Source organism: Diorhabda carinulata, chromosome 4, assembly GCF_026250575.1.
Source record: "Diorhabda carinulata isolate Delta chromosome 4, icDioCari1.1, whole genome shotgun sequence".
Taxonomy (NCBI): domain Eukaryota; kingdom Metazoa; phylum Arthropoda; class Insecta; order Coleoptera; family Chrysomelidae; genus Diorhabda; species Diorhabda carinulata.
This window is the reverse complement of record NC_079463.1, coordinates 19,406,332-19,419,289: the sequence shown is the minus strand read 5'-3', so window position 1 is coordinate 19,419,289 and position 12,958 is coordinate 19,406,332. Positions and strand designations below refer to the sequence as shown.

General features: G+C 33.3%; 1 protein-coding gene across 4 annotated transcripts in view; it reads right to left on the bottom strand.

Moving 5' to 3' along the window:
* LOC130892712 (extended synaptotagmin-2-like) overlaps positions 1 to 12,958 on the bottom strand; it is a 117,812-nt gene that overhangs the window by 31,903 nt on the left and 72,951 nt on the right. For all 4 annotated transcript variants that reach the window (XM_057798276.1, XM_057798277.1, XM_057798274.1 and 1 more), the window contains 7 exons: positions 12,707 to 12,865; positions 12,569 to 12,654; positions 10,691 to 10,829; positions 10,550 to 10,636; positions 7,746 to 8,048; positions 7,536 to 7,650; positions 771 to 918 (listed from right to left, as the gene is read on the bottom strand). In XM_057798276.1, coding sequence (XP_057654259.1) covers positions 771 to 918; positions 7,536 to 7,650; positions 7,746 to 8,048; positions 10,550 to 10,636; positions 10,691 to 10,829; positions 12,569 to 12,654; positions 12,707 to 12,865 — 1,037 coding nt within the window. The remainder of the gene's footprint in view (positions 1 to 770; positions 919 to 7,535; positions 7,651 to 7,745; positions 8,049 to 10,549; positions 10,637 to 10,690; positions 10,830 to 12,568; positions 12,655 to 12,706; positions 12,866 to 12,958) is intronic.

The window sequence follows — 12,958 nt, the reverse complement described above, 5'->3', positions numbered from 1 at the left end:
CCGGAGTGTCTCTAATCGTAAACTAACAGTAGTCTGCAAGCATTTCTGGTTCCCGTTTTCCTTGGTAGCGCTTTTCAATTGTGGCGATATCTCGATGAAAGCGCACTCAATTCTGGTTACTTAAAGCGATGCATAGTTATTTACCTGAACGTCTGGATTTGGAAGTGGATATTGTGCTAAAGAAAAAAACTCATCCTTAGTATCTGATTCATAAGCGTGATCAAAATCGATGTGGGTTTTCTTCACTGTGATGAATTTTCTTCACAAGTACTAGCTGCTTATAATAGCTGAAGAGCCGATTTAAGGTGAAAAATAATATACGGGAGATACAATCGTGCACTCAAAATTTACGGCCTTTTTTTCGAATTCGCGTCGTCGATTCAACGAATTTATTACTCTAGGGTTAAGCATATTCCACTCTCCAGTTAGCATAATTACACTTATTTTCCTTGTATAAGAAATTTATACATGATTTTCACGATGTGTAGACATTTTTATTAATTATAACTTTATACACTGTGAAAAAATTAGCGATGTGAAGAAAAGTTTTTAGTTTGGAAAACAATTTATTTTGTTTACTTGAACCCTCTAGATATTCCAAGTAGTATTAAAGTGGTCAAAACATTTCTAGTTTGACTTCTATTGCATTTCAATAATAATTACAATTTAAGGCATTCGGTAGAAGAGGACGTTTGCCAATGCCTTGGAAGAAAGCTGATGACATTTTCGGATAGGAGATATATTATTTGAAGACAAAAATCAATACTTACACTTTGAAACTAGAACTTCTCACAGAACTCTGAGAAGATCGAAGAGAGGACTGCCTTTCGAACGTAACTTCTTTTTCTATTACTGGTGTTTGTGGTTGGGAGGGTGTTCTTGGTGGTGTAGAATCATTTACTGAGGTAGAAGTGGTTACTATAAAGACAAATAAATATTCCATAAGAGAAAAAAATGTATTATAGAGTTTGAATATATGATCCTCTTATATTTTTACCATTTTCTTGTTTTACTAATTTATTTCAATTAATTCGCATCTTGAACGACGTTATTAGTAAAACGATGTCCATTAAATTATTTCTATTTCAGAAATGTATAGAGCAATAAAATGGTGAATTACGTCCATGTCGTCTCAATTTCGGTGTCGGCCATAGGTGTAGCTCTTGAATATTGTGTAGGGATTACGTAGGTAGTAGATTATACATTAACGTTTTGCGTTTATGTTCACAGTATTATAAGATTAGTAATAAAATGGCGATATTTACACCAACGAAAAGATGTTCCAATAATTCTCCACTATCAGAGAATGAAAAACTTATTATTTTAAATGTTTGCATAAAATACGATTACCCGAAATTTACTGTACAAGAAACCGTCGACCGATGTTCCCGAATAACTGGAGTTGGAAAGTCCACCGTTTTTAAATTATTACGGAGGAGAAAGATAGCAGGCCAAGTGGGACCTCCCAAGAAAAGTACAGGCAGACCAGTAAAAGTCCTTGATGAAGACACCAAAAGGGTAATCCGAAAAAAAGTTCACTCTTTTTATTTTAAAAAAGAAATACCCACCCTAGATGAGATTTTAATGGAGCTTGGCCAGGATGATAGTATTCCGTTGATAACTAAAAAAATTTTATGGACCACTTTGAGAAATATGGATTTTACCTAGGAAAAGCATAACCGAAAGCACTTTTACTGGAAACCGATGAAATTGTTTGTTGGCGACGAAAATACTTAAGAAGTATAAAGCCGTACAGAACAGCAGAAGAAAATCTTTTATCTTGATGAGGCGTGGATTAATGAAGGTTATACGGTACCAAAAATGTGGCAAGACAAAAATATAACCAGTGCTCGCCAAGCTTTCATGAAAGGCCTGTCAACGAGTATTGAGGTGCTTTCAGGTAAATGGAAAAGACTAATAATCGTCCATATTGGAAGCGAAGAGGGATTTTTAAAAGAAGGTTTGCTAAACTTTTAGTCATGCCATATGGGAGATTACCACGAGGACATGGATTCGGATGTTTTTGAACACTATTTTGGTGAAATGATAAAATATCTTCCGGCTGATTGAGTAGTAGTTACGGATAACGCAAGTTATCATTCTCGACGCATAGAGAAGACACCAACTACATCTTGGAGAAAACAAGAAATTATTGACTGGTTAACCACCAAAAGTATTGAATTTGAAGATAATTTGATAAAAAAAGAACTATTAGCTACAGTAAATTCACACAAACATCGTTTTATGAAATACGCCGTGGAAGATATAGCAGAAAAACATAGTGTAACTATGTTGCGCACACCGCCAAATCATTGCGAAGTAAATCCTATAGAACTTATATGGGCGCAAGTGAAAGAATTTGTAACAAGATACAACACGATATTCAAAATGAAAGACGTTAAGCTACTGTTTGATCAAGCCATTAAGGAAGTGACACCAGAGAACTGGCGGAAAGCAGTCCAGCATGTCATTAAAGAAGAGTAGAAAATGTGGAATCTTGACTACTTGATCGATCGGACCGTCGACCAGTTAATAATAACGTCAATAGGAGATGATAAATAATGTGAATTGATCAAATACTGTAATTCATATATCCCGCCTATTGTCTTAAGTACATTAAGTGGTTTGACATAATATTCAAATCTCTATCAGGATAAAAGAGCATACAGGATTTGTGAGAAATTCCGATATTTCTGCCACCTTGATACAACATTGTGTCCAAATATAACACAATCAATTTCCATGTAGGAAAAGCTATTACCCCAACTCTTTTTTACATACAAAATAATTCGAGAAGCTATGAGTCGGAAAAACATTCAGTATATTGAAACGTAAGAAACTGCAGTCTAAGATTATGATCAACTTGGAAACATAATGTTCATTCACCATATTTTATGTCATAATCACCTCATATTAAAAATATCGATTCCTTTTCGTCTGATATAATACAGGGTGTTTCAAAAAAAGGCAATCCCGTCTCTAGAATAAATAGAAAACTGGAAAATATTTGGGGTTTGCTCAGTGAAAAATTTTCGTAACGCCATTTGTATTCAAGATAAAGGCGTTGAAGAAAAAAAATTAAACACATTTTTTAAGATTTTGCCGCAAGTACTGGCAACATTATATTGAAATTTTATAGGAATGTAAAAAGAATATTTACAAAAATTTGGATTGAGGACTGTCTTTTCTTGTAATGTTGGACAAAAATCCACTCTTATTGGTAGATCGTCTGGCAAGAATTCTTAGACTTGTCTGTAATGATAAGGATGTAGCTGTTGCTCTTTAAGTATCCTCCAAGTACTTGAAGAAGACGTATTTGTTTGTCTTGCCGCATTCCTTATGCCAACGGTTGGATTTTGATCAACTAAATATAAAATCATATTTTCTTTACTAAAGTTTCTTGATGCTCTTGGCCTACCAAAATTTATTTTTTAGGTCTCATATTCACAGTTTATTCATAACGTTGTTCAATGGCTCTATGTATTTTTACTTGGTAAGTTTCTTCGAGGAGACTTTTCGTTGCTGCACTAGAGTTTCTTAAACATTCGCCTAAGGTTAATAACATGTCAGTGTATTCAAAATTTGAGTACATTTTGAATAACAATATCTAATTTAACAAATAACAAGGTTTCAGAAATGTAATTATCACTGACTCAACGTCATAACTATCAATGAATGACAGTTTTCCAAGACAAATTCAGAGAAAATGCTATTTCCGTGTAAAATTCGAAGTTAAACATTTATGGGTACTTAGCTATTGGGGGTCTTAGTATGAAACAAACAGTTTGAGTCCCAGAACCGCAATACACGATCATCAAATTGTTGTTTGTTTCATACTAATGCCTCCAATAGCTCAGTGTCCATACTTATTTAACTTTGAAAAACAAGACTCTATACTGATTACACTGGATTTTGTGAAACGTTACAAGAAGTGAAAGCCCTCAGTCCCAATTTTTTTATGTCTATCCGTATTATCGATGGGGTCTCATTTACGTAACAAAAAATTTTCAATTCACATAATGCTTACTAATTAATAATAATTATTATTATTATTAACTTTATCAATACTTTATACTAGCATCGGTCATTTTGTTTAATAAATCTAATATCGAAAAAGTTACAATCAATACTACTTGGTACGAACCGTGTAACTAGGACCCTCTAAGAGAGTCAGACATGAAAACATTGGATGTATCAGCTTCCAAAACATATTCGTATAAAATTACAATACAATATCACCAGTAGTTGCGGCGAAAACGTGTATACTTTTTTACTGAGTAAGCTCCAAATATTTTTCAATTTTCTATCTAATCTGGAGACGGGAGCGCCTTTTTTAATAACACCCTGTATAAATATATTTGTGACATAGAACATTTATCTTTATTCTGGCAGAACATAAAATCTGAAAATAGTAGTTCTCTTTATAGGTTATTAATTTAATTATTGAAATTTTTGGTTTATATGATATTCTCAATAGATGTTTGGCCATGATTTCTAAACATTTGTATTGTTAAATGAGCTTATTTTGAGGAATAAAGCTGAGTTTTGGATTCAACAAGTTACAGTAAAAGCTCCTTATTTGCGCTTATTTCTGCGTTTTCACTAGTCTCGGATTAAAAAAATGCGATCCAACTGCTATAATCACGGCTAAAGATTTCTTTAATCGCGAATCTAATCGGTACATGAGTACATTCATATTAATAGAACAATTCCAATGGATATCTATCCCAATATTATTTGTAAATGCGTCTTCAAATGAACTAATAAAAAAGTAAAATATATCTTATAACAACTAGTGAGAATAGAAATGCTTGATCATTTACGCCTTAGAAAGTCGTTTGCATCCATATCACATTCATTCAATGTCAACGAATCAACAATACGATCCTTAAAAAAAGGTCGTCTGTAGCTTCAACTTCACTGTCAGCAAAAATTGTTCGTGATTATAGATCAAAGACAGCAACCAAAAAAAGGTGATTCTGAGTATTCCAATGGTCCAGGAAAAGGCAAAACGTCCTTACGTACCTTTTAAAGAAGTTGATGGTAGTTGTTGTGTGGTGGTGAATGTCCAGATGAAGTATTTCAAACATCGGAAGATTGGTTCAATAAATTTAATGTGAGACAATCATTGGATAGCGTTGAAATCGTTGGAGAAGTTGCATCAGTAGACACAGCTGCGGCAAAAAGATATCTCGAAAAATTTGCAAACTTAGTAACTGATGAAGGATACAATCCTAAGCAAGTATTCAATGTTGACGAAACTGCACTGTTTTGGAAGAGAATGCCAACCAAAAAAATTTCTAAAAGCGTGCCTCTAGATTTAAGGCAGCAAAGTTATACTGCTGCTATATTCTAATGCATCTGGAAATTGTGTCTTTAAACCACTACTGCTTTAGGGATTGTTAAATCCTCATGTTTTAAAAAATCGAACCAAGGGCAACCTGCCAATGTTTTGGCGTGCTAATAATAAAGCGTTAGTTACAAGCACTATTTTTGTGACTGGTTCCGGAATTGTTTTGTTTCTGAAGTTGAAACTGATTTAAAAAAAGAATTTAGATTTTACTACTACTATTTTACTACTTAAAACTATACATCCAAATATAAAAGTGACATTTTTCCTCCCAATACGACGGCTTTACTTTAACCTATAGACCAAGAAATAAGCTATGCCTCTAAGTTCTATTACATTAGACGAATCCCCAAAATCATATTGGATAATATAGAATGTGATCCTGATATGAATGTTATAAAATGTCGGGAGAAATTTGGCATAGCAAAATGCATCGTAAACATAAATGAATCATTGGGACAGCTGAAAATTACAAATATATTGCGAATGGAAAAGAACGAGAATGGGTTAGAACAGATAGAATCAAGTGACATTCAGGAATTGATTGAATCGCAAGATGAAGAATTGACTGGAACCGACTTGGAGGAAATGTTAAATTCATAGCCCATTGAAGAAGAGGTTTAAAAAGCATTGGAAATGTGACATTTAAATTGAAAAATCTATGAGCTTTGTGGCAAGTTGCTAATACCATTGCTGGATATCAGTTTGATTTGAGGGATCTTTAAAAAACTGTCAAGCAATAAAAAATTACAAAATTTTTTAAACTGTTGCCTAAGTATGAATAAAATATGTAATTAATCAATAAGGTCAATTTATTTTCTTATAGATTTGTTTTCATTTTGTCAACTAGGAAAAAATCTCCTATAACCCTATATAAATTCCATATCCATATCTAAATCATAGATAATAGAATAAAGAGCTTTTACTATATATGAAATGTTGCTAAATTTAATCTGAACAAGCTATTCTACAGATTAATAACAAGTCTCTTTATTTCTTTCAGCTAAAGTCTATTTTAACGTCAGAAATTTCCGGTAACTTGGAAGCATCTTTTCATCCACTTCGCTCCAATACCACTCCGGTCAACAACATTTCCTCTAAAACTCCCCGAGAAGCCCCCTACAGCCAATAATATACTTCCCACGTGTCTCAAAACCCCAAAACCTGCCAATAGGTCCAGGTGACTAGCTCCCCAGTGTGCTTAAGACCACCATTAAGATCATCATCATCATTAAGTGTGTTAGTGTGAACAGTGTTCTTAATGGTAAAATTATTATTTTTATTTTCTATTTTAATCATTTTATATATTTTTTTGTTTCAGCTTTTTGTTTCCTCGGTAAAATTCCAAGGAGTAGGCAGATTGAGGCCTTGGAATCAACCAAGAGAAAGGGGTGATTCCTTGCATAGACTAGGTATATTGAAACCACGAAATCGGATCTCTTCTTACCAATGAACGATTAACCACCCTATCTTCACCCTTCTCTTGATATTGACTCCAAACTGGGAACTTTTTTCTCATTCAAGGTAAAATTCAGAGATGAGCAACACTGGTCTATAGGTCTAGTCTTATAGTTGGATGGCTCAAATGAGTTCCATTTTTAACTTATAATTGTAGATTATGCATTTGGAATGTATATTTCATAATTGTAATTACAGTGCACAAAATCTCTTACTCTAAATCTATTATGTTAACATACATACATTCATATTTTTCTGCATCATTATTTTACATTAAGCAGTTAAATATCGGTATTAAGAATCAGCATCAATTGTTCCTGATACTAATATTAAAAATTATGCTGATACTAATATTCACACCAATCCTATTGTAAATTTCATTTGGTAAAATGAAAATAGTTTTTAGAAATTAAGCTTTTGCGCCAACTTGTTATTTTAGCAACTAATTAAATATCTCAAGAACAATTTTATGTACATGAAATCTTATCAAAATTGACCTAATTCTATATGAGAAATTGAAAAATGTAATTGAATATAAACAATAAAACGTACATTAGATATGTTTAAGTACTTTTGGAGAATATCGTATGACTGTTAATAATTTTTAATTGTCTTTGATTTTTTTTTAAATTTCAATATTTACTCACTAGATCCATGAATACAGATGACTCACCCTATATTAATTGCGATCTTATATGTAAATTAAATAATAATTAGTAATGCCTACTTGTTCTGAATTTCCTGGACGATGACCGGACGGAATTATCTCGAGAAATTTCGTTTGAATCGTTTTCAGAATCAGTATCACTTTCATCACATTCATACTTATTGTGCATTAAAATCTAAAAATAATTTGAGTTAAATCGAATCTGTCCACTATTATTATTATTATTAGAATTTTAACAAGAAAGTTGAGCATTTACAAAGTTAATCTTACCCGAAGTTGAAGGGAAATAACAATTTTCCCTGAAGAATTAGTTAAATTAAATTCTTCTTTACTAATCTGCATGTCTGGACATCGGAAAAGGTCTTTAATGTGGTATGTTAATTGACCCAGCTTTGTCTCACTCTCCTTATCTATTATTGCCAAATTAAGTGAATCAGTTTCTGGATTAGGAACACATATTGAAAATCCTTGTTCCCACATTGGATCACAGGTATGTTTCTTTACTCTACTTTTTTGCTGATATTTGTTCACTGTCAACGTTACATAGGGTTCCGGTTTTTTAGACTTCACTCTCTGAAAATTCCAGGCCATTAGAATTTCATTCAAGATATTCAAAGTAAATTTAGCATCGATACAATTCCTAGAAAAACGTTGAATATAAAAATACTACAAAAACAGAGTTTATTTTCAAGTGCGTTAATTTTAAAACGTATATGTATGATAAGTATTTCTTAAAAGATACACTACAGACTTTTTGTAGATATATAAACGCAATTTTTTGTTGTTTGTCGAAGAAGTTAAACTTTGTTTTTGTTTAAGCTGCACGGTACATTTTTTCGGATTTCTAGTAATAGGCTAGCTACTTAATCATTTTGGAAATTATTTTAAACTATTATTTATAGTACAATATACATACTATACGGTGCTGAAATGTTGAGAGTTTAAATTTTCAAAGTCATACGAAAAACGATTTGTTATACAACTGGTCATGTGTCACGATATAACGCAGCCAAGGCAAAGTTCATATTTTTACTTTAAATAAGAAATGATATATCAATGGTGTATAGTGCTGAGGTGTTCATAAAAGTTTATAAATAATTAAAAAAATAACGTTTGTTTCTTTTCTTCGAAACACAAAAGTCGAGTTAGCTCTATGAAACCCAAAGAGCTTTGTAATACTGTAATACATACTGATCCCCTGAATTTGGAGCTGATTTAAGTCGCTAAGAGGAGGATGACGACGTCGTACATGCTTCTCTAAATTATCCCACATATGCTTTATGGAGTTCGTATCGAGAGATCGTGTAGGCTAGGCAAAAACTGTGATTTCCATTTGTTTCAAAGTATTCGGTAACAATTTTAACGGTATGTGGATGAGCACTATCCTGCATTAAAATGGGATGACAGCCTCTAGGAACACTTCCTCGATGTACCTCTGAGCAGTCAGAGCCCCATTATTTATGGAAATAACCATAACTGATCTCGTTTCAAAAGGCAGTGATTCACCCTGGTCGTCTCCAACTCTGTCTCGATAGTCTGAGTAGTATAGACCAAATAGAGACTCATGTGAATAAAACAGTTCCCCATTGCTGCAGTGTCCAATGAGAATACTGATGGGCAAATAATCATTCCTCATCGATGCCTTTCAAAAGTTGAGGCCCTGTCTCGGGTCGCCTTAGTATGTTTTCATGCTCCCTCAGTCTCCGCTGTGTCTGCACTTACACGTGTATTTCGAGCCCCATCAAGTTTTTTTAGAACCTCAGGAGCCGTTAAATATCGGCCTCCCAATACCGACAACGTAATAAATCGATCGACTGCCTTTGTTGCCCTTGATCGGCCACTGTCGGCACTCCTATCATAGTCTCCCGGAAACGCCGGAGTACATCTTGAATGGTAGACTTCGCTACCCCAAGCGTTTCGGCAATGTACCTTAAGCTCCGACCTTCTCGGGCTATGTCAATATTTGAAAGAACCATTATTCTGGACCCAAGTAAAAATAATAAATTAAGATGTTTAATGATGCAAAAACTACTTACAGTTTAGAATAGGTCCGACAGATAAATCAACTTCAAGAAAAATAAATCAAATATGATTTTCATCTAACTGTTTACTAATCCTGAAAGGATTAGTTCAATGGATTTAGATCCTACATTCTCTGTAATAACTAGAATATCCTCAAAATAAACATTGCTGAAAATTAGCTTTTACTAAGAAAAATACGAAGTGTCCTGTTTTTTTGCTGTTGAGGTTATGAATATGTGTATACATATATCTTGGGTAGATTTCTGATATTTGCTCACATAGAAGTGTATTTATTTTGGAACTTTAAGCGAACATTCATGCCACTAGTCCAAAAAGTGTTTCAGAAATAGCTGACAGATCGATTTAATTACAAACAAGCAATAACTATATTTTCACTTTGTCGTTACTAGAGGTGCCACCAATCAAAGAGCGTTTCTCCCGGATATAAATTTCTAATATTTTATCTTGTAATCAAAGTTATTAAAATCACATATCCTCATATAAGTGAATACTTCACAACGTCTGTAACTGGAAAATTTGGAATCTATAATTCAAGCAAAAACATATGTGGTAAGATTGCAATAAAATATTTATCAATAATTCTTGAACGGAAGTATTCTAAAACCAGATATTTCAATTTCAGATCCAGAAAATAATTTACTACATTGTTCTGTAAGTTTGGTTACAGAAGAGACCATCAGCGCTTTTCTGAACTTCAAGCAGTGATCAATGTTTTTTTTTAAGGAAAAGCATAGCAGAGAAGTGAGAAGATTATTTTTTAAAGAATTAAAAAGCATATGAATTGAATGTAAAATAATTCACCAGAGCCCAAGTTTGGTTAACTAGTAGTTTTTAAGACGTATACTTCGCAAAAATTTCCTAGATGTATTTATTCTAATATGTTTGTGGAGCCTAATGTTTTCTATTTGTTTTGACCCTAAATATTCAATAGTTTCTTGGATATTATCCCTAAGTGTAATTGACACAAATATGTAAGACTGACTAACAAAAAAAATATTTTAATCTGAAAATACAATTTGATTTGCCATTACCTGAAGATCTTGTGCGGTATCTAAGTATATGGTAAGGAGTGCGGAGCTTATATCTGCTACTTTCAATAAAGCAATTTCTTTCAATGCCTAAAAAAGCACAAACAGATTACTGAAAAAATAATGAAAACTATAATATCATACCGCCTGCAAGTCTTCCTGATTAGCAGAGAGACCTAACCAAGTAAATCTAAGATGTATTTTTCCATGTTTTGCGTTGTCTAAATTAAACCACTTGTCATTTTCTCCATCTTTTATTGCCTGGTGAATTTCAATGATACCACTAGAAGGCAAAGTGTATCGATGAAATACATTACCGGTCAAAAGTTTTTGCCTACCCCATAATCCGTTTATTACATTTCAAAATACACTTTAAACAAATTTCTCTTTCATACTGTCACGTGAAGGTTTCAACGGTGTCTTACAAACCAAAAATGATAGTATTCGTTATTTGATAACTGTATACGAGCGCATGTTTATACTCAGTCGGTGAATGCGACAAGTTAATACTTGTAAGTACCAGATGATTTGCTTTAACTGTGAATTATTTTTTCGATGTTTATGATTGTAGTTATGCCCAGTTAGGCCTGTGACACACAAGAGCGTGCGTTATTTATACTTTTTGGACCAAAAAATCTTTTTGTGAGGTTAGTATATGGAGTGTTTTCGTTCTCGTAAATTCAAACTTGTAAATTTTAAAATGGGTTAAACCAAGGAAATATCGGTTGAATCTCGTGCATTAATCACAAGTCTTCATAGTTTAGGTAAAAGTAACCGTACCATTGCCGCCGATTTAAAAATACCTGGACTTACCGTGGATTATTTGAATAAAGAAATATGCATTCCCCAGTAACTTTGGCGGTAGAAAATGTACAGGGCGGCCTCTAAAAACCACAATCGCCGAAGATAAACGTATTGTATTGATCAGTAAACGTGATCGAGGACTCACAGGTCCAGAGATAGCAGCTCAAATCTAGATTCTTTATCTAGGAATTTAAATTTGAGTACTTCTACAGTGAAATGAGATTGAGCGAAGCTGTCCTTTTTGGAATGGTGAAGAAAGCTCAAAATAAATTTGAGAGGTTGTAGTAGGCTGAGGAGGATAAAGATTGGATGCACAAAAAGTAGGAGAGTGTTTTATAGAGTGGTGAATCAAATTTGAGGTTTTTTGGTCTAACAGAAGCGTGTTTATACGCAAATCAAAGGAAGAACGTATTTTAGATCTATGTGTAATCCCGACTGTAAGACACGGCGGAGGCTCAGTGATCGTTCGTTGATGTTTTGGAGGAAGGGAGACTGGAGACCTGGTAAGAATTGAAGGGATTGTAAGGAAAGGTTATAAGAAATATTAAAGGTGAATGTAGTACGTTTTGGCCAGCGCCGAATCGACAGAAAAATAATCTTCCAGTATGTCGATCCGAAGCATTGCACAAAGCTGTGCAATGAGTATTTGAAGCAATTGGAAAGGAAAAATGTACCGGAAGTAATGATTTTGCCATTACAATCGTTTAACCTCAACCCGATTAAGTTGTTGTGGGACAAATTGGATAGGGAATTCAGAGCAGTCTCCTACTTCTCCTTCACGTTTTTGGAATATCTTAAAAAACGAATGGAATCAAATAGATGACGATTATTTGTCGAAATTGTTTGAGAGAATACCAAAATTGTGTACCGAAATAGTAAATGCAAAAGGGGGTTCAATACAAAATATTAATATTAAAATCGATCGTATTATTTTTATTGGTTGTGTAACACGCAAATTATAAGGTGAGCAGAAGTTTTGACCGGTTGTGTATATCTAAGTTACTAAAAAGTGATATTACAGCTAAACCTAAGAGGACATAACTGTGGGGTAAATCCTGTCTTAACGTTTTTTTTTAATTATAAGGAGTCTTAATATACTCATTATTATGGTTATGAGATTTTGTCAAAATTTCAGTTTAAATTGTCTAACTGTAGGGTTAGGAAGTTATAAATTATGTACAGTAATATCTTATATATATATAATACTTTGATATATACCTTCCCATAAAATCATCTTCGTTTAAATCGTCTTGATCAAACATTTTAAAATGTAGATGTTGTCCTACTGGATCCAAAATTACAAACTAAAATCATAAAAAATTAACATTATAAAAAAATTCATTTTTAATCACGTACTTCACACCAGTAGTCCCATTTTGGGTTCAAGTCCCTTTTGATGACAGGAGTTTTTCGTTCTTGAGCGCCAACCGTTAATACAACATAAGGATCCGATTTTCCGGTAACATCTTTTCTTTCCAGATCTTTAGCTTCAAATACATGCACTCTCAAAACACCCTGAAATACAAAGACAAGATAGACAATATATCAGGTTAATATAAACCGATTTATGTCCGCTATAATCCTTGCAAAATTCACAATATGTTGCAC